The following is a 23,230-nucleotide window of genomic DNA, read 5'->3' on the forward strand; positions in this document are numbered from 1 at the left end:
TGTTTTATTCATGCAATATATTTTTGATTTAAACATTAATATGAGAGAAGGTTTACTTTATTCTGATGAAGTCCAGTAGAACTTCAGAAGCAGGAAATGTGTGGTCAGTTTCAGGTCTATATTAGATCAGCGAACTCTTAAAAAAAGCGAACGCTGACTATGTGAGCGAATGTTTAAAATATCGAAGCAACAGAAACCTAAATTTTTTCCTAGGGAAAGAATTTGATTGTCCATTTCTGTTGCTTCGGTATTTTCAGTGCTGTGGTGGAAAGTTACGGGTCGGATTCAGTTAAGTGTGTGATTGTGTGGATGTGAGTGTTAAGGCGGGTTAGGTGAGTTAGGGTTAGGGCGCGGGTTAGGTATGTGTGCGATTGTGTGGATGTGAGGGTTAGGGTGGGTTAGGTGAGTTAGGGTTAGGGAGCGGGTGAGGTGAGTGTGCAATAGTGATGGACCTTAAGGTTAGGGTTAAGCTAAGTGGATAGGTGGTGTGTGTGTATAGTTTAGTGTAGGGTTAGGTGCCAGATTTTAGGTGTATGTGTGTGGATTGCTGTTTGTTTGGTGTGCTTGTGTTGTGCGTATGTGTTTTGGATCAGCGATTTTTTTCCTTAGGAAAAAAAATCGCTGATCTGACAGTTCGAGATTGTAAGCTTTCGCTTACATAAGTTCGATCAATCAGCATTCGCTGATCTAATATAGACCCTCAGGTTCAATGAATAAAAATTTGGCATATAAGATTTCAGTGAAAACAATTCAATATAATGACACTTTGCCAAAACAGATAAAATGGTAGAAATGATTACATTAAAGGGTGTGTGAAACATAGTCCATATATTTTAACTGCAGTAGAAGAACACCTCTCTTTATCTAATATAATCAACTTAAACATTGCTGCAGTGAGAAGAACAGGAGTGTTTGCCTGGTGCAACAATTTCTGACTAAAGTAGTGCTGCTTACATACATTCAGCAAAATGTACATTATAAGACCTCCTCCCAAGATGGAAAAGTGAAAGCAGTAATTAAACAGTTCTATACATGAGCTCTGTAGTTTAACAAAAATCTGAAAATTGTAGATGGAAATCTGCAGCATTAATGAATAGCAGAGTTAGTTAGCATCTAATCAAAATATCAAAGTTAGGTGTATAGTCAAAGGCCAGATTCAACAATATATATAAATATATATATATATATATATATATATATATATATATATATATATATATATGTGTGTGTGTGTGTGTGTGTGTATATATATATATATATATATATATATATATATGTGTGTGTGTGTGTGTGTGTGTGTGTGTGTGTGTGTGTGTGTGTGTGTGTGTGTGTAGATATATATATATATATATATATATATATATATATATATATATATATATATAAAATATAAGTGAATCCTGCACCTCTGTGAGGTTTGTATTGAGCCTATTTCTCAACAACTCTGATTCAGATAAGGGATTGGAACAGAGCAGTCATGAATGCATAATATGACAGTTATGTATACTTTGCTAAGTAGCATAGTGACTTAAGGCACAGCTGCATATTTTAATGAGCGGTTGTACCCAGCAATCCGCCACATTACTAACATCAGTTGAGGAGGGCATACATATTCAGCAGTACAATTTGGTGCATGGCTGAGACATATGATATGAATAAAATAAAAACTTTCTTCACATTTATACTCTTAAACCTTCTAGAACCACGCAGAACAGCTGCAGGAAGACTTTGCTTTTCACATACCTGCCCATTATGGCCACTTGTGCACCAGCATGTTGTTGTACATTAACTGCATTAACTATTATTATATTTTTTATTTATTTTATTTATTTATGTGTCATTTGTTAACTGGGTTACTCCAACTGAGCCAGTTACCCATTTTCAGTGGAGACCCGAGGAGAAAAGCTCCAGACAGTTATTACAAAGTTACAAAAAGAAGACCATCTGACAGTGAAGTTTTATATAAGCATTACAATAATGTGCTTTACATAAGAACATTGGAAATTTATAAAAGGCCTGAGAATGAAGTTTACATAAACAATGCAATAATGTGCATAACATGCAGTACAAAAGTTAGAATTTTTTTTAATCAACAAAAAGAGAAGAAATGCAAATTAGATAGGACACTTGCAATAGGTGGGTGTTAAAAGTGTGAGAGGTAGTAAGGTTTTTATTTATTTTATTTATTTTATATTTGTTGACCGGGTTTGTCAGACTGGGATACAAATGCTCATTTTCAGCGGAGGTCCGAGGAGAAAAGCTCCAACAGAAAATAGAAATTTTACATATTAAATACATAAAGAAATACATTCATCAGTACCACAGATTACTGCATTACAGTGTCATACATTAAACTGTGGCAAGTGAAATACATAGAAATACATTCATCAGAGGGATACAGTCATAATTACATATTATATACATAATAGTGCAATAGTTACATAGCTGAAATATTTTACTAGCTATGTTTGTACAGTGATGTACCAAGAGGAGAAGATAAAGTAGTAAGTTTGTTTATTGAAGGGAAGGAAGAGAGAAGAGAAGTAGAAGGCTATAGGGGAGTGTTTACGGGGGATAATTACATTGGCAGGTCCATTTTTCATGAAGGTATTTTTTGTAGCGGTTTTGAATTGATTGGGATGTTCAAGGGATCTTATATCTAGTGATAGGCTATTCCAGGCCTTGGAAGGGTTAAAGCTATAGACTAGGTGACCCATTTTGCTCCTTGGTTTGTAGAATTTTAATAGGCCTTGTTCAGAACTGCGGAGTAATCTAGTGGGAAGGTAATTAGAGATTTGAGATGAGAGAGTTGGACAGAAAGAGGGTTTGTAGAGAATATAGAAGTTGGTTAGGGAATTCTAGCCAATTTAGTTCTTTTAGTGAGAGACAGTAATGGGATTGGTAAAAATTCTGGGCAGCAAATCTGGCAATCCTGTTAAAAGTTGTTTCTAACTTGTTTAGCAGTCCAGTGTTGAGGATGGTGAGAATTTGGGAGCTATAAAGTAAAGTGGGTAAGAGGTAGGCATTTGCAAGGGTTAGTTTTGCTGTTTTGATAAGATATTTTTTGGTTCTATAGAGGAGACCTAGCTTGAGATGTGTTTTTCGGATGCAATTATTGACGTGTAAATCAAAGGTTAGTCTATCATCAATAGTAACACCTAAGAGTTTTGACTTAGTGTCCACATGTATTTGAGTATTATTTTGTGACAGTATGGAGAAGGAAGACTTTATGTGGTTAAGGTTTTTATAGAGAAAGAGGAGTAATTTGGTTTTCTTTGGATTAAGGATAAGTTGGTTTTCAGATAGCCAGTTTTCTACAGAGTTAAAAGAGGACTGTGTGTCTGATTTTAGTTGAGTTGGTGATTCAGCAATAGTGATAAGTGTAGAATCATCTGCATATTGTATCAATGAGGATCCAGGACAGGAAGAGTAGAGAAGGCTGCTAAAGATGTTAAAAAGAAGGCGCCCAAGGATGGAGCCTTGTGGAACACCTGTTTTAACAGGAAGAAGAGGGGAGAAAGTGGAGAGCCATTTGACTGATTGGAGTCTATCAGTGAGATAGCTGTAAACCAAGATATTGTGGATGGAGAGAAGTGTAAGTTTGCTAGTTTAAGGAGAAGTTTATGAGAGACTGAATCATAGGCTTTAGAGAGGTCAATGAAGAGACAGGAAATAAGTTTGTTACTGTCTCTAGCTAGTGATACAGAGTTTAGGAAAGATAGGAGAGCTGTAGTAGTGCTGTGCATGGGACGGAAGCCATGTTGGGTAGGTGTGAGTAGATTTTCTTGCAGAAGGTAGTGTAAGACTTGATTGTGTATACATTTTTCCAGAATTATGAAGAGTGGTAAGAGTATGGCTATGGGTCTAAAATTAGTTATATCTGTGGAGTTTCCTCCTTTGTGTATTGGAGGGGTGTAAAATTGCTTCCAGATGGAAGGGATTGTGGATTCCGTAATAGAGCGGTTTATTAAAATAGAAACTGGTAAAGCAAGAACATCAGCAGCAATCTGAAGGAATGCAGGGGGAATGTTGTCTATGGATTTGGAGCAAGGTTTTAGTTTAGATAGTAGAGTTTTAATGTAGCTAGTGGAGACAGGTTTGAGGGAGAAGGTAGTGGTACAGTTACTACTGATAGAAGAGTTTGAGCTATTAGGTCTATTATTGTTGGTGGGATGGTTTGTGTCTTGATTTAGTAATTTGGATATTGAGTCTATAAAGTAGTTTTAAATATGGAGGCATTTTCCTCATGTGTTTTGTCAGGATGAGGGTTAGGGGAGGCTTGCGTACCTGGGTGTAGTATTTGATTTAGAGTGCCAGAACATTTTAGGGTTGGATTTAAAGGTAGAAGATGGATTATTATAGAAGTTTTTCTTATCTTTATTTATGTGACTTTTGGAAAGATTTCTAAGTTCTTTATATTTCTGGAAGTCTGGTTGATGTTTAGTTTTATTCCAAATTTTCCATGACCTGTCTTTATTTTTTAGTAGTGCACGTGTATTTATGGTCAGCCATGGGGCTGTGTTAGACTTTATGCAGACTGTTCTAAGGGGTGCCACAGAATTTAAAATACTAAGGAAAGTGGAGTTATAAAAGTGGACAGCTTCATCCAAAGGGAGTAGTTTAAAGGGATTCCAGTTCACTTTTGATAGTAAAGATTTGAAAGTTTCAGCATTAAAGTTTGTTAGTTGTCAGTGTTTGATAAACCTTTAAGGTTTAGCTTGATGGGATGTGTATCTTAGTATTTTACTGGACAATGGTCACCTAGGGAATTTGGTAGCATTTCATGGTTATGGTATTTGGAAGGGTGAGAGACAAGAATCCAGTCAAGGAGAGATGAGGCTGTATGAGAATTATTGAAATAAGAGGGATCAGCGATGAGTTGAGTAAATCCGTAGAAATTAAGATGTTGTGAGGAGTTTTGAGAGGAGATAGATAGCCAGTTAATGTTGACATCCCCAAGAATGATAGTTTCATTTGGGATGTGTTGGGAGATATGAGTAAGCATTTTTTCCAGTAGGGGGATATTATCACCTGGTGGAATGTAAATTGCTACAATGGTGATAGTGGAATGTATATTAATATTTAGATTTACAGATAAAATTTCGGCTGGGGAGAAGGCTTAGGATGTAAACATAGAGTTAGAAATGGTAAGGTGGTTAGAGTGTAGGATAGCAACGCCTCCACCTTTCCTTTTTGGTCGATCTAGACGGTGTATGCTATAGCCAGAGGGCAAGATCTCTATGTCTTGGTGTTGGGATTTCAACCAGGTTTCAGTCAGAACAAGGATATCAGGAGTATGGTGGGAGATCCAAGCATGTAGTTCACTTACTTTGTTCAGAATACTCCTAGTGTTTATTGAATAGAAGGAAAGATGTTTGTTTGGGAGATTATTAACTTTGGGGTTAGGAGGGCTAGCAGTGGAGTGTGTTGGACCAGGGTTGGGATGGATGTCTCCAGCTAAGAGAATGTTTTTGGGGAGGTAGATGAGTTTGAGCATATTAGTAGTGGGGGTGTAGTATTTGGTTTTGTGTTTGATAGTAGGTGAGTTGGGTGTTAGGTAAGTGTATTTTTGGTAAGGGAGTATTTAATGAGAAGATAGATGGAGAAATGGCGAAGGTTTGGTGATTATTTATATGACTACAGCACTCTGGGTTTGTAGGGGAGGTATGTTGGGGGTGTAAGTGGATGTTAAGTGGCATGAGTATAATGAGGTGGAGTAGGAGAGGCAGTAATAGGATGGATGTAGTTAGAAATGCATAGAGTTTACTCTTGGAGGAGTACATATTGTAGGGTGTTTTAGTTAATAAAATGCATGGGAGTACAGTGTTTTGGTCTATTAGATAGTGGATAATAGTGTATACCATCTAGTACCAGTGGGGGGGGGGGGGGTGAAGTTAGAATATTGTGTTATAGCAGCAAGTGGGTTGAGTGAGTAATTAGCCAATATATATTACATTATCTCTTGGGTTTTTTTTGCGTTTTTTGCATTAAAATGCTATGTCCATGTAATAAATATTTTAAAATCATGTAAATAAGCTCATATGCAGATTTACCCTGTAATTATAAATGTGCATCATGTGTAACCTAAATGTGGAGCTTTTCTTACCAGGCCTCCGCTGAAAATGGATTTTACCAAATTTGACTTTTCCCAACCAACAAAGACAAATAAAGGTGAAATGTGGTGCTAACTTGCAAGTACTAGTCATTACCGTAGAAAATCTTCCAGGAGACACAAAGAGGGATCTAAGAAATATTTAACCACCTTTGTTTTTTCCCCAGGCTTGGTCTGTACAGATTGTCCTGAATAGCAAGTTCTTTCTGTTTAGGGAGCATTACTTTTATGAGTAGCTTCCACGTCTTCTTTAACTAAGAAGTAAATGCATTTGCAGTTAATAAATCTAGCACTGTAGCCATGGAAATATCTTGTGCACATTAAGTCACATGATAACAAAGGCTTTTAGAGTATATAAATGTGTGCAGTCAAAGTAGCCAACTGTTATTGTGCAAAAAATAATTCAAGTGTACTCCCCTGATATTAGCTCAAACATTTGTTCTTTTTTTCAATTATTTCTAGGTAGAGCTCTGCTGCAAAAATGTTCATTCCATTCTCTTTTCTAAAAAAAAAATTCAGATTCAAGAAACATTTTAGATCCATATTTTGAACAGAAAACATTCTAGGTTTACAGGAAGATTTTCTTTCCACTCTTTTTCAAATGTAAATTGTAGATGTGCTGTTTCTATATAAATACATGATGCTTTACATATAAATAAGACATGTTAAATTATGTCATACTTTTGGCATATTTGTTAGATATTTAATTAGTCCAAATTTATAACTGTTTACTTGAGGTATAAAAAGTGTCATCATTAACAAAGGGTATGTGGGTTGGGAGGGTGGCCTAATGGTTAAAGTGTTTTCCTTACAAACACAAGGTACAGGGTTTGAGTCTCAGAAGGGATAATTGGCTAGGCTTAAAAATGACTTGCAAGGGCAGTTAGCCTAGTACTAATCTATGAACCTATGTTGCTTTAAATGTTTAATTTCTTTTTAAAAGGTTGACTATTTTGTGACATGCATTAATATAAATACTTGTGAAAGTAATAGTATATTACTCCCTTTAAGGACTTTTAGCCTGAGAATGAAAGTGTTAAGATACTTTTTTCATTAGCTAATTCCACTATTCAGTAACCCTGATAACGCAAGTCTGTTTGCATCTATTAATTTTACAAATTACTTCAAGACTAGGCAACCTCAGAAGTGGTTATATTCAGTTAGGAAGTGCAGGAGAGAAAAAAGCCCCCTGCAATGGTGTTATGGGAGGAAAACTTGTCTTCCCGTGTGAAATATGTTAGTAAGCTGGTGGCAGTTCAATGGAACAGATTCATGGCATTGTCAATTGCTGAAAAAGAAACACAATTAACAGTGCAAATGTCTGAATGCAGAATTATTTAATATAATGAATGATTTGGAGGAGAGTTTTTGCATAACTATAGTTATTCACGTCATTATCACCAATGAAATGCGATTAATAACATCAATTCCTCAGTTATGCTGTTTGAAGAATTTACTGAAAATATTACAGCACCATATAGCAAGGATTTCACATAGCTTTTAAAATGGCAAGAACTCACTTGGGTACTCACCTGCTTATAGTGCTTTAATGAACAATCCAGACAACACAACACAACATCACAACATTCTAGAAAAGGACAAGATCACATGGCCTTTTTCCTTACAGGTTCTGACAAGTTCAATGCAGGATCTTCTTACAAGTAGATCTGTAGAGAGTGTAGAGGCTCCCATGTGCCAACTACCTGAGCTTGGGATCCCTGAACTATCAGATTGCCTGATTTTTATTGGCCATTTTCTGCATAGTAGAAGGTTCAATTTTGATTGGCTGGCTTCTGTGGGTATGGAGCCTTTTACACTTTAAATTACTGGAGGTCAACTCAGTTTGTCCTTGCTAAGGAAAATAAATTGTATTGGATAAGCAGCAAACATGACAGGTTTACATCAGGTAAGGTAAATTCCAAATCCTTGTTGCAGGGTGCATAAATTGCAATGCCTTTTCTCTCTGTCTTTAACTATAGCTTAGCTGGGGTCTATATTAAAACATTGAACGCTTAAATCAGCGAACAATGTTTCATTGACCCTTTTTCAGCAAAAACTGAAAATGTCGACACTTCAGAACAGTGATTTCTTGTTCCAACCAAAAACAAAAAAAACAGTAAACATTTCCAAACACATTCACACGTACCTTAACCCTAATTCTACCCCCCCCCAAAAAAGTAAACAGCTGAAAACACATAAACACATAACTCAACCATACATCTAACGCAAAAAAAAAAAAGTAAACATTGTAAAACACATGCACTTACCTTAACTCGCACCCTAACCCTAAGGTCAGTAACTATAGCACATTTACTTAAACAGTTCCAAACACATACACACTTACCTTAACCCTAATTCTACCCCCCAAAACAAAAGTAAACAGCTGAAAACACATACACATGTAACTCAACCATACATCTAATGCAAAAAAAAAAAATAGTAAACACTTTCATACATATGCACTTACCTTAACCTGCACCCTAATCCTAAGGTCAGTAACTGTTGCACATTCACGCTCTGGAGCTATACCGGACAAGGGAATCCCTGAGACCACACTACAGTGCAGAACATGGAAAAGCAACGAAGCAGTCAAGCAACTTCTTTCCCAGGGAAAGAATTCACTGAACAGCCGCTTCACTGTTTTGCCTGTTTGCTCTTTAGGTGTCGATGAAAACGTATTCGACAAAATGCGTTTTCGTCATTCTAATAGGAACCCGCTTAGATGTACTATTGTGATTGATTTTGTTATTAACCATGAGTTCAGTAAATTTCTGATACTTAATTGTAATCCTTTGACTATTGCCTCAGACACTGAATTAGATTTATGTGTGCATTGCTTATTCCTTTATTGTTTACTTTATTAGCTGAACCCCATTTTAGTATTTTGCTGCGGCCTATTTACTGGCTATTCAGCAGTCAGTTTGTGTTCTTGCTATTTCATGTTCATTGTGTGTTTACTGATTATTGCCCCATTTTAGTACCTGTTGTTACCTATTCATTGGCTGCCTCAGTGTTTTACCTGGTAACCACTCATTAGCAGTCTACTGTGCATTATGTTTTTTCCCAGTGTTCCTGGAGCAAAATGATTTATTTGTAGCGGTGCCTAATTATTGGTTGCTTTACTGTTGTTGCGTAAGTATGCTTTTTGCTTCCCTAAGTCATACTAATGACATACAGCGCACTATGCTGTACTTCTGATACTCTTTCCATATTTATAGATATAGCTAAATCCCAGTATTACTGCATTATACCTTTAGTCTTGCTGTCTGTCACCCCTTCACTAACTTAACTTCACTCCGCTCCTTCACTAGCCCAAGCCTATCACTTCACCAGCAGTCCACCTATCTGTAGTCCACTGCTGTAACTACTCCAGCTTAAGGGACTTACCTTCCATTACCACCACTATATCTAGCTGTTTCAGACAGCCTCTTACCCTCAATATCTGGCCATCAGCCATGGAGCTACAGATAACTGATTTCTGTTTCCTTGGCCTGTCTAATCTCCACAGGTCATGAGGCAGTGTAGCAACTGCCTCATGTTTACTGACAATTTACCATTATAATCTAGCATAAAAATCCATTTTTGTGGTACATTTACTTACACAAACTTGAGGCAGATTCCAGGCATGCTGATATAGTCAAACAAAACTGACTCAAGTCCTACAAGAAACACTAAAGGTGCTTCAGCCATACATATAGCCCATTTTCACATAAGATCACTACTCACATAGGTACACCATCATCCATGACTACTACCGTCCCATTGGCACATAACGTTACAAGGACTCATTGAGACGAAAAAAGCCATGGCCTTAAGGTAGACAGAGTCTACAGCTAAAATTGATTAAAACACCAGAAGTATTTCATTTATTGGTGACTTGGTCAGGCATATAGACAATATTGGTAAAGGATAGGATGGCAACCAGTTGTCTCATGTAACCAATACCAAGATCATCACTAGAATGTAACAGGCCTTAAAGCATTCAACATATGAGTATGACCTTGTCCTTACTCATGATGGTGTGAGCAATCTAAGGTGGTCCACCTCAGAGGAGATGCAAAGGGACATTGTGAGCTCTCATCTTTGTTTCTTAATGAGGGGAAATCTTGTACTGAATAATATTCTGCCCTTCTTGAAATGATGCCTAAATGCAAATCAACTATCATTGGCTTCAATGATTAGTTATATAAATGGTATCATTATAGAGGTATTCATGTTGTGACAGCCTGGGAGGCAGATCTATCTGCTCTGTCAGTGATGGGCTGCACCTGCCCTATGAGGACTTATAGGTTCGTATGTTCATAGGTTGGTACTAGGCTATCGGCCCTAGGGTCTACACAAGCCTAGCCATAACAATTCCCTGGCTATTTCTTCCCACAATATTTACTTCCCTGGACCCCTGTCTAGCAGGGTGACTGACGTGATCCCCAGGGTGAATTTCCTATCTCCCATCCAATCGTCAAGGTTCCTTTTGAAGAGGGCCAAAGAGGCACTCTGCTTGACATGTATGGGCAGTCTGTTCCAGAGTTTCGGGAGGCTCTGGGTCAGGAACCTATCCCTCCAGCATGTTTTGTTCATTGTGATGACAAGGTTTAGATCCCTGGAGCATATGGCTCTGAGGGACTGGGATTTCTTTAAGTGTAGCATGTCCAACAGCTCTGGGTTTGACATGGCCTTGTATGTTAAGCAGAGATTGCCTCTGAATAGACAATATGCGACCAAGTATAGCTGGAGTTTTTTTAGACGGTCAGCATAGGGCATCTGATTTAGGCCTGGGATTCTTTTAGTGAGGTATTTCTGCAGCCTTTCCAGTTGTTGCAGATGTCTTAAGAGGTACATACCAAATGGGGTGTTGTATTCTATAATGGGTCTAATGAGAGAAGAGTACAGTGGGACAATGATCTCCTTTTTTCTGGATGAAAAGCCGTTAGTGATGAGGTGTCCAACATAGAAGGATTTCCTGAATGTTGTGGTGATGTGGTTATCGAAGATGAGACCACTGTCCACCTGTGTCCCTAAGTCTCTTATTACACTATCGGTGTTTAGTGTACTGCCACCTATGTGGTAATTCACAGGTACATTTTTTTCCCAAAGGGGATAACTATACATTTCTTGGCATTGAGCTTGAATCCATGGCTCTGGCACCAAGCATCTGTTTCTGTAAGGCCCTTTTGTAGAATATCCACATCATTTGGGGATTCAGTAATGGCTCCCAGTTTGCAGTCATCTGCAAACTTTGTTAGCCAGAGTCCCTTAGTGTTGGCCTGTATTTCAGAGAAGTAGATGCCAAACAAGAGCAGTCCCAGGACTGAACCCTGAGGTACTCCACTTGTCAATTGTCTGGAGATAGATTTGGAGTCGGCTACTTTTACAGTGTGGGCTCTGTCAGTAAGCCAGTTGGCAACCCATTGAGTGACATAGGGATTAATGCTTAGCTTAGTAAGTTTATCTATGATTCCAGAGTGGGGGATGGTGTCAAAGGCCTTGGCGAATTCCAGATAGGCTGTGCGGACTACCTTATCCTCGTCCACAGCTCTGGAGACTGATTTGAAGAAGTCAATCAAGTTCAGGAGACAAGATTGGCCCTTCACGAACCCAAACTGGGTGGGGTCCAGTGTTTGAAGGTTGCCAATGTCTTTGCAAGTTCCATGATAAAACGTTCCATGGCCTTGCAGGTCAGGCTCATCAGACTGATGGGGCGGTAGTTCCCAGGATCCAAGGTGGATTCCCCCTTGTGGAGTGGGATAACTGCAGCTGTGAGTCACTCAGTAGGCATGAAGCCTGAGGTGAGGCTATGATTAAACATGACACTTAGGTGAGGTGCCAGTTCATTTTGTAATTCATGTAGTACACAGCCCGGGGTGTCATCTGGTCCCATGGATGCTGTATTCTTAGCTTTGGAGAGTGCAGTTTTTACCTGTGTGGCCATTATTACCGGAATTTGGCAATCTTTCGGTATTGAGATGGGCCCTTTAGGGGGTGAGAGGGGGGGAGAAATTTGCACTGAATCAATCTGCCAGGATATTGGCAATATCCTTGGGATTAGTATATTTAATGCCATTCTGTTGTAGCTCAGAGCAGATCTGAGCATTGCCATTTAGATTCTTGACATAGCTATAGAATGCCTTGTGGATGTCTTTGGAATCTTTGGCAATTTTATTTTCGTAACTAGCTTTGAAGGATTTTATGAGGGATCTCAGCTTCCTACTGAGGCTGGTAAGGGAGTTTTTTGCATCCTGGGATTTTCCTCTTTTCTGCAACAGTTTCTTCCTTTTGTTTGTTATAAAGTTTGTTTATGGCAGGGGGACCACCAGCTTGGCTTCCTTTTTTTGGAGGAGAACATCTTGCTTCTATTTGGGATGGCACAATTCAAGCATGAGTGGATGTGCTCATACAGTGCTTTAGTGTAGGATTCAGCAGTCAGACTTTCATTTCCCGTCTGCATGGGTGTCATGAAGTTTGTCACTTCTTACTTGAGTAGCATGAAGTTGGCTTTGGAGAAGTTTTTTACAGAGGTTTCCTTACAGGGGGTTGGGGAGGGATGTGGATGTCAAGGGTGATTAGCTTATCGTCAGACCTGACCAACGAGGGGGTGACCATAGGTGTGTATTAGCAATTTCCCATGTTGGTAATGACCAGGTCTAGGATATTGGAGCCCCTGGTGGGACTATGGATTAGTTGCTCCAGGGCATTGGAATTTATGAATTCCGAGAACCGTTGGGCAAAGATGTTGTTACATAAGTAGTTTTCCCAGTTAGTGGCAGGGTAGTTGAAATCACCCAGTATTAGGGTGTTTAGTTGTATATTAATATTTCCAGTATGTTAAGAAACGTCTAGTGAGAATCTTGGGGCATGGTGGGGGATCTGTAGCAAGCTACAATTTGGATTGCAGTCTTACCTAGTGTTAGTTGCACCTGGAGAATTTCAGATGCATTGTGTTGGGCAACTAGCCTTATGGTGTGAATATCCTTGGTGAATATGAACACTCCTCCACCTTTAGTGTTTTGGTCCTGGTTTGGTGGTCGAAAAGTGTGGTAACAGTTGTAGCCTGGTATTGCAGGGGTGCTCTCTGGAGCCTTGAACCAGGTCTCAGTTACTGCACAAATATCGATATTCTCCATTTTTAGGAGTGCCTCGAGAGAGTGCACGACAGACTTTCACAGTAAGTCTGACAAATTATAATATGCTAGGTCTCAGGATGTGTTTGTTCAACACAAGAAACTCAGAGGTAAAATGTCCAACTTGGAAACTTTGGTTTAACTGGAGAACATATGCGACTGTGTAGCTAATGAAACGTGGTTGACATCTGTAGAAAGTATTTCTTTTATTCCAGAGTTTGTTGCCTCTCAATCATTTGGGAATCAGTAGTACCACTGGCAGCATATCTGTATTTATTACAAATTCCATGCATGGGCGTCTTATCCCAAGTTACCCCAGCTTTGATTTAGTATTGGTAATTACAAGTCCCCCTTTCCTGGGGGAGCACATATAATGCATAAACTGGATTCTCCACAAATGGAATTAAAGCTAAACTCATTTTTATTATGAGACCTTAATTATTTGAATATCAGTTGGTCCACCTATGCATCTAACAGTTGTTATACATAGCACCTTCTCAACATCATCAACCACAGATCCTTAGAACAAATAGTTACTGTCCCTACTAGAGGCCGAAGCCCAGTAGACCTTGTTTTATCTAACTTGTCTACCCCTGATCAGCCCCACAAGTACTTTCCCTTGTTAAATCAGACCATTTAACCTTCACCTTCTGCCTCAAGACAAGCTTCCCTAGCCTCAGTAATCCATCTACATCCAGGGACTCAAATCAACCAATTAATCACCCTGAATCCATAAACACTGACAACCAAGCCTTAGCAAATGACTTACTTGACCTATTAAATCACTGCATACATAAATCTTTCTCTTCCTGTCAAACAAAACAATAGATACATAAAACATCCATTCTGGTGGGATAATAGAATCAACAAATTGTATAAGAAAACATGAAAGACCCCAGCCCTATATTAATATTGCTCCTCCTACCACATAAAAAAACTTATTCAAATTAATAAAGATGTCAAGGACACTACAAGAAGCTTCAAGGCGGCCTATTATTTTTGTATATAAAATCCTCAGTAATACTCGGCTATGCTCTGACCTCATAAATGCTACTACCCACACTAACTCAGAATCCATAGCGAAAAACTTGGCTAATAAATTCAATTCTAATTTAATACCACCTACTATACCCCAAGTTCCCTAACAGCACAAGCCAAACCCCTTCCCCCATTATTACTATTAATTAAGTCTCAACTGCCCTCTTCAAAGCAAAAAATAACATCTCCATGGAACTATATAATATTACCAGCTGCTTATGGGTAAACTATCATAGCCAAACCTCTCCTAATCATCTTCAGAAAGACTGCCGCTACAGAATATGTACCTGAACAATGAATAAATCCCACCACTGTCACCCCCCAAAAGGGTGGCTCCCCCACTGATGTAGGCAACTACAGGCCCATCAGCCTCAATAGCCTTATATAGGTTCATAGGTTGGTAGTAGGCTATCGGCCCTAGGGCCTATACAAGCCTAGCCATAACAATTCCCTGGATATTTCTTCCCACAATATTTATAGGTTCATAGGTTGGTACTAGGCTATCGGCCCTAGGGCCTATACAAGCCTAGCCATAAAAATCCCTTGGATATTTCTTCCCACAATATTTATAGACTCATGTAAAGCCATTGAATGAATTATTGTGGAAATAATTAATAAGGACCCATAAGATCTGCAGACTCTAGACCAAATGCAGTCTGTTTTTTTCTAGGGATACACTATGCCTTCTTCATCTGGATAGTTTATTTGTAAACTTCATCAAAGCAGTAGATTATGTAGAATCTTTGCCTATATTGCTTATCCAGATATGGCCAAAGAATTTAATACTGTTCCCCACTCTTGGAGCATAAATCAGCTAACCCAACTAAACACCAATCCCTTTGTAGTTCAGCGGTTTCTTAACTAGCTATCAATCAGAATATACTTGATCAGAATAAATGGCACCCTCTGCAAAAATTTAAAAGCAACTAGCAGCATTCCCCAAGGATTTGTCCTAGGCCCTTCTTTTCTTTCAACTGTATGTATTTGAAGTGCAGAAAAAAATGCTAATAACCTTTGAATAACTAAATTTGCAAATGACTGCAAATTAGGAATTATCCTAAACTCCTTCTCAAATTCACCAATACTCCATTACAGTCTAAATTACACTGATAACTGGTGCTGTAAAAATGGTTTCATTGCATTTTCAATGAATGACAGTTTCAACAGAGGAGATGTTTACTGTTGTTCATGCTAAGTCTGTTTTTAGTGTGAGACTGTTTTGTTTTGTTTAACAATTGGGTGTCAGTGTTTGTGCTCTAAAATTTGAAATAAAAGTTTTAAATTAAATCCAAATCTCTGTAATCACTGTAAAAGTAAAGAAGCTAATAGAATGCACACTGACAGGTTTGAACTGTGTTTATGGGAAATGGGGAGAGATGGCCAAGTAATGGGACACTATGGGAGTGGGGGGTGCCTGAACCATTATGCTGCCTATGCCCCCATTTAACCATGATCCAGCTGTGGTCTCACCTTAAAATGTAAATAAAAGTAGCATAGTCACATTTGGTAAACTTGATGGTGCTGCACAATAATACATAAATGGAATTTACCTTATGACTGACACTGTGATATGGGAATATGACCAAACACAGACAATGGTGTGTCCTTAAATCAATGTATCAACAGTATTATCAGAAAAATCATCTACCTCACTCACTTCATCTGTGAAGGGATCTTGCCACATCCCAATCTGTCCTAATTCTCCTTTAATCTGCCCTCATTCACCCATCATAAAATATAGTGTTCAATTTTCAATGTATATTGATATATTCCCATATCACAGTGTCAGTCAAAAGGTAAATTCCATTTATGTATTACTGTGCAGCACCATCAATTTTACCAAATGTGACTATGCTACTTTTATTTACATTTTAAGGTGAGACCACAGCTGGATCATGGTTAAATGGGGGCATAGGCAGCATAATGGTTCAGGCACCCCCCACTCACATCTAACATCCTTTTGGGAATGCTCCTGCTCCCACCCCTCATAGCCCATTCTCCACTTACTACCTTCAACTTATTCATATATTACCAGACACCAAATAATTAAGTCAACTGTAGTTCTCTAACCCTACTATTCCTCTGAAGAAACTATATATATACTACCACAATGCTTTATTTTTCCAAAAATTTTTACCTAAACTCATTTTTGCTCCTACTTAAATCTGGGTTGTTCTACAAAATAAAACCTAAAAATTACTTTGTAACAGCTTAATCTTTATTTAGTTTGCAACCCACAAATGACTGACATTGTAAACTGCTGCAATCTTTTGTTACCACTGCTTTAAAGCTTTGTGTTTAACCTACTAATAATTTGAAATTGTAAGCTGCTGTAATAATTTTTGTAACCTTTGTTTTGGAGCTTTTCTCCCCAGGACTCCATTGAAAACGGGTTCTTATTGGCCCAATGGACTATCCTGGTTAACCAACTGCAACTAAATAAATAAATAAATGTAGAATTCTAAACAGCACAACAATCACCCCAGCATTTTATAACCAAAAGAATCCAAGGTTTAAGAACTACTTATTCAGAAGCATGAACAACGTTGCCTTTTTTCAGTAGCATATAGGCTCCTGTCAGATCTCTGCTTGCCTTTAGAACTATATTAAACCCTGCTCTCTGTGACTTCCATTACCTTGAAAAGCTACTCAGTTAGTAGTTATTTCAAAGACTTAGTTATACACCAAAATATCAACAAGCCCCATTTCAAAGACAAACTCTTCAACCACCATATGATATGATGCTGTCTTGCAGTGTTCAAACTTCACTTAACCAAATGGTAGGGATTCCATAAATTCATATGCTGATAGGTTTCATGGGTTCTTACTAAGTTTCGGCCAAAAGAGACCATCTGGTGGGAGACTACCAATGTTCCCTAGTAGGCAGACATTTACCAGATATCCCCACTGAAAATTTGTGATCACCCATTTGGCCATCCAGATTAGTTTTAAAGGCTACTAAGGTGGCAATCTGCTTCTTGGAAAAGGGAAGCCTATTCCAGAAAGGGGGATACACTGGGTTTGATATCTGTCACACCATCTGGTGTTGATGTAGTAGAACAAGTTTAGATCTCTAGAAGAGCTGTTTACTTTAACAATTTTCTATATAGGTGTAGGAGTCACATACTGCAAAGTAGTGTTTGGCTGGAGCTGTGTAAAGCCATCATGTTATCAAATGACACTGATGATACAGCTGTACCAATGGGAACAGTGTCTGTATGCAATGCATAGTCAACCTCTATGAACCACATGGGGACAAAAAGCATTCATGTAGCCTTTAGCAGAGTATCTCGCTCCCTGGAAAGGAAGCCCCATGACAGTATAGGTGCTACATCTGGTAGGACATAAAGAAGTACCAGGGTAATAAGGTATCAAGGTGGTTTAGGGGGCAAAGCTGGTGGGAACAGAAAAAAGATCTATAAAGTTCATACAATACAAAAGAAATCCACTTTATAGGCTATAATGACATTTAATTTAGGCTCTGTTACCTTAGAGTAGCAATGAGAGTGCACTGAAACAGTTTAGACCATAAACAAATAATGGTTGTACACTTGTAGCCTGTCAAACAAGAAATATGTAGTTGTTTATTATTACCACTGGCTTGTAATATATAATAATGAAATGAGTCAGTATATAAGCTCTCTAGGTCTAAATTAACAACATGAAATATAACATAGAAATGATGTCAGCAAGAAAGTCTCATTGACATGAGTAGTACTTACCTTTTATCATGTCCTTAAACTCCTGCAATAAAACTTCTTGTGTGATTTCAGCTCCAGGTGGGCCTGGTGGGCCTTGTGGCCCCGGGGGGCCTGGAGGGCCTGCAGGGCCATGCTAGGGATAAAAAAATAAATTAAATAAAAGTCTGGCTTCGTAACATAAAACAAACTGTGTTGTAAAATCACAACTAGACATATGCAACTTTAACAGTGTGTTTTTTTATCCTTTATATGCAACAATTAAAAACTGCTGTGCAATGTTAACTGTGTAGCAATGACCTAATGTTGTCCCTACCTGTACTTGTAATTTACATGTGCCCTGTAACGTTCCTGTTAAGTAAGTATTTCAAGTACTTTGTATCTTATTAGAACACTTCTTTTAACCACACTGCTTTGTACCTTGACACTTTCTTATTTATTTTTATTTTATTTGACATTTGTTGACCAGGTTGGTCTGAGTGGGCATGTGCCCATTTTCAGCAGAGACCTGAGGAGAAAAGCTCCAGAAAGTAGACAACATAAGTAATTCATATGTTAAAATACAGTTAAATAGAAATTTCCTACAGTTACAATACATACATGGAGAAATATAAAAAACACTAGGCACAAATAGATGTCATCTTATAAAAAGTAATTTTTTTCTTTTTTTGATTTAAGGCATCAGCATTCAGATGTAAACAGAGATACCCTTATTTAGGATTATTAAAACTCTTGTAGTTTCTCTATAAGCCTACATATAATTGTAGCAAAAAGTCTACATTGTTCTATCCATATTTTCCAAATTATAAAATAATTTAACTTTTTTCACTTATTTCCTTACTGTCCGCATAATCTTTACAGCATATAATATTCAGATTCACATTTGTGTCATCCTTTGTTATTGATTTTATCCAATAGTTCCCGTGTTCTCACAATGTACAAAAACAGTTTTATTGTCTCTTCTACCTTTCTGCATTCTTTTTTTAAAGAATTTTTTATTAATGTAACATATTTACAATATATACACAGAAAGAAAGAAATTCAACTTCATATATTGTTATATAATGATAGGAATACATTGAATCATCATGGTAATCTTATACAATTAACACATTAAGAATCTTGGTATTTCAATACCAACATTTCAAGGTTATCCCAACCAATAAAGGTCTTAGTTTGATTTATAGATCTTATTCTGATCACTTCAAAGTAGTTAAAAATCAATTTCCAATTTTTTGTAATAACTTTTCTAGCGACTGCCAAGAGAACCCAAAACATTTCTTTTTTTTTTTTTGCTCTTTGGCTTTTACAGCTACAGGGATTGGAACATTCATTAGTATTGCTTATCTAATTAAAGAGCAATTATCAGACCATAACCCCTTAAAAAACATATTTATCTCTTCTCAATATACTTCTAATTTTTCACAATCCATAATCATAGGTTCACAGGTTCATAGGTAGGTACTAGGCTATCTGTCCAAGGGCATTTATAAGCCTAGCCAGAATGTGTTGGCTTTCGCCTCCCTTTTAAATTAGTTTCCTGGGCCTCTGTTTAGCAGGGCCACTGAAGTGATCCCAGGAGTAAATTTATGATTTCCCATCCACTTGTCAAGATTCCTCTTGAAGAGAGTCAGCAAGGGGCTCTGCCTAACATAAACTGGGATTCTATTCCAGAGCGAGGGAAGTCTCTGGGATAGGAATCTATCCCTCCAACATGTCCTATTTATTGTTGTACTGAGATTTAATTCACTGGAGCATGTGGATCTAAGAGATTTGGTTTTCTTGAGGTGGAGCATGTCCATTAAATCAGGGTTGGACATGGCCTTATACGTCAGGCAGAGATCACCTCTGAGCAGGCTGTAAGCAACCGAGTAGAGCTAGAGTTTCTTTAGTCGAGCTGCATAGGGCATCTCTTTGAGGCCCATGATCCTCTTGGTGAGGTACTTCTGTGATGTTTCCAGCTGTTGCAGGTGTCAAGTTAGGTACATATCAAAAGGGGCATTGTACTCTATTATGGATCTAATGAGTTATGAGTAGAGGGACACAATGACCTCTCTTGATCTAGAGGTGAACCCTTTCGTGATTAGGTGGGCTACATAGAAGGAATTTCTAACCACTTTGGCAATGTGATTATCAAAGGAGAGGTTGCTATCTACCTGGGTCCCCAGGTCCCTAATTACATTTCCCGTACCTAGTGGATTGCCACCTATGTGGTAATTTGTGGGCGCTTTGTTTTTTCCAAAGTGGATGACTATGCATTTTTTGGCATTCAGCTTGAGGCCATGGTTTTGACACCAGGTAGCTGTCTCTGTGAGACCCTTCTGAAGGATGTCTGTGTCAGCCAGAGAGTTGATTATGGCCCCCAGTTTGCAGTCATCTCCGAACTTGGTCAGCCATAGTCCTCCCATGCTTGCCTGTACCTCAGAGAAGTATATACCGAACAGGAGGGGTCCCAAGACCAAGCCCTGTGGGACTCCACTTGTAACTGGTTTAGAGTCGGACATGGCACCCAGAACTCTGACCATGTGTGTTCTATCTGTGAGCCAGTTGGCCACCCATCTCGTGACATAGGGGTTAATGTTCAAGCTGGTGAGTTTGTCTATGATGCCAGAGTGGGGAATGGTGTCGAAGGCCTTAGCGAGGTCCAGGTAGGCTGTGTGGACTACCTTCCCTTCATCTATGGCCTTGGTAACTGTTTCAAAGAAGTCAACTATGTTTAGAAGGCAGGATCTGCCTTTAACAAAGCCGAATTGGGTAGGGTCCAGTGTCTGGAGGTTCCCAATGTCTCTGTTTATGAGTTCCATGATGATTCTCTCCATAGCTTTTCAGACCAGGCTAGTCAGGCTTATAGGGCGATAGTTCCCAGGTTCTGTTGTGGCACCACCTTTGCGGAGCGGGATGACTGTTGCTGTATGCCACTCTTTGGGTACATAGCCTGTGGTAAGGCTGAGTCTGAATAGTGAATTTAGGTGAGGGTTTAGTTCCTTTTGGAGCTTGTGAAAGACGCAGCCTGGGACACAATCCGGTCCCATTGATGCTGTGTTCTTAGCTTTGGAGAGGGCTATTTTTACCTACATGTCTGTGATGTCTGGGGCTCTGCATTCTTCTGGGATGGACACAGGCCCTTTTGGAGGTGAGGGGGGTGAAGTTTGCACTGAACTTGTCAGCCAGGATGTTGGCAATGTCAGTTGGTTCAGTGTATTTTTTGCCATTTTGCACTAGCTCAGAGCATATCTGAGAGTTGCCACCTAGATTTTTGACAGAGCTAAAGAAGGCCTTGTGGTTATCTTTAGAGTCCTTGGCAATTTTTCTTTCAAAACTGGCCTTGGATGATTTTATGAGGGATCATAGTTTCTTGCTAATATTGATCAGTGATGCCTTTCCTTTTTGGGATTTTGCTCTATCATGTAGTAGTTTCCACCTTCTGTTGTATAGCTTGTTTATGGCCGGGGACCACCAGACTGGCTTCCTCTTTTTGGAGGAGTGAGTCTTGGTTTTACTTGGGATGGGTCGATCCATGCATCCCTGTAGATGCTCACAGAATGCACTTGTAAAGGATTCTGTGGTTTGGGTAGCATTATCCTTTAGCAAGGGGACTTTGAAACTTTCCATCTCGGTCTTGAGAAGTGTGAAGTTTGTTTTTGAAAAGTTTTTCACAGTGGTTTCCTTGACTGGGGTTGGGGGTCAGGCTGTGGATGTCCAGTGTGATTAGTTTATGATCTGATCTTACCAGCGAGGGGTTTACCTCTGGTGTGGAGCACTGATCCCCCATGTTGGTGATGATCAGGTCCAGTATGTTGTCACCTCTAGTGGGCATGGTAACCAGCTGTTCCAGGGCGTTTGAGTTTATAAACTCTAGGAAGCATTGGGCAAAGGAGTTTGTACTTGAGTAATTCTCCCAGTCAATGTTTGGGTAGATGAAATCTCCCAATATCATGGTGTTTGGTAGGACCTTTATATTTTCCAGTGTTCTCAGGAATGCTCAGTGGGGGTCCTGAGACAAGGTAGGTGATCCATAGCAGGCTACGATCTGAAAATCAGCTTTGCCCACTGTTAGTTGCACATGGATCGTCTCTGAGGCCTCGTGCTGTATTACTAACCTGGAGGTGTGGGTATCCTTTATGAAAATGGATACACCCCCTCCTTTTGTATTTTGGCCCGGGTTCTGGGGCCAAAAGTTATGGTATGAGTTGTAGCCTGGTAGTGCTGGGGTGCTCTCTGGAGCTTTGAACTAGGTTTCTGTTACTGCACAGATATTGATTTGCTCCATGCTAAGGAGTGCCTCGAGTGCATGCATTTTGAGGTTTAGACTTCTGGCATTGAGTAGCATTACCCTCAGTTTTTGGTTTCTTGTGTTGCTTATGGAGGCGGGTTTGTCTTTTGAGCCTTGCCTAAAAAAGGCACTATGGGGTGGCAAGAGCCTTGGCCAGTATTCAAAAGCCTAAGGGTGACAGGTGCAAGCCATCTCTGGCGAAGCAGCGTGGTTTGTCGAGCATGTCATTCCAGGCTGACAGACACTGGATCCCCTTTGAATGACACCAATAGCTTAGCCAATTGTTAAAACTGATCATTTTTTCCTCGTACTGTGGCATCATTCTTGGTGAGGGCAAGATGCTACTCAGGGTCAGGGTCATACCGGCCTGGGCTACATGATCAGAGAGCTCCTCTATGTCTCTTTTCATGTAATCCAGGGAGGTACATCTCAGGTCGTTCACACCAACATGTACAATGGCAGAGTCATATTTGTACTTGTTTTGGAGTGACCTGAGTGCTTATGTTATGTGGCGGATCCTGGCACCTGACAGGCAGCTCACAGTAACCTTCTCCTTGTTCAGTCTAGTGAGTGGGACGTCAGTTTGCCTGACAATAGAGTCACCTATTACTAGTGTATTGGGTGTGTTGTTGTGCCTTTTGGGCTGTGGTTGCTTGGCACACTGACTTTGTGAAGTATGTGATACGTAGTTTTTGTTTGAGGGTGGAGGTTGCTTGGATGTCTGCTTTGAAGGTCTCTGCTGCTTAGGCAGATTTTTATTTAGAGCATCCGAGTATGTTTTTGAGTATTTATGTGTGTTGTTTGATGGTGCATGTATGACTGTTTTATGTGAGACTGGAAGTGCGGTGCAAGTGTTTCCCTTCTCCTCTTGACTGGCTGTTGGGTTGAGATAGCTTGGCCTCCAGTTTGGCTGTATAGTTGCATCTCTCACATACATTTGTGTTTGTTGGAAGGAGGAGAGGGTTGTCCGTGTACATGAGGCAATTGTAAC

The 23,230-nt window shown here is 39.2% G+C and overlaps 1 protein-coding gene across 1 annotated transcript in view; it reads right to left on the bottom strand.

Moving 5' to 3' along the window:
• The window catches only part of C1QTNF12 (C1q and TNF related 12), a 998,063-nt gene that overhangs the window by 633,618 nt on the left and 341,215 nt on the right, over positions 1–23,230 (bottom strand). Inside the window, exon 3 of the mRNA XM_044063195.1 lies at positions 17,991–18,102. Within this exon, the coding sequence (XP_043919130.1) occupies positions 17,991–18,102 (112 nt within the window). The remainder of the gene's footprint in view (positions 1–17,990; positions 18,103–23,230) is intronic.

The sequence above is a fragment of the Protopterus annectens genome, chromosome 2.part1 (assembly GCF_019279795.1).
Source record: "Protopterus annectens isolate FY-2018-M chromosome 2.part1, PAN1.0, whole genome shotgun sequence".
NCBI lineage: Eukaryota > Metazoa > Chordata > Ceratodontiformes > Protopteridae > Protopterus > Protopterus annectens.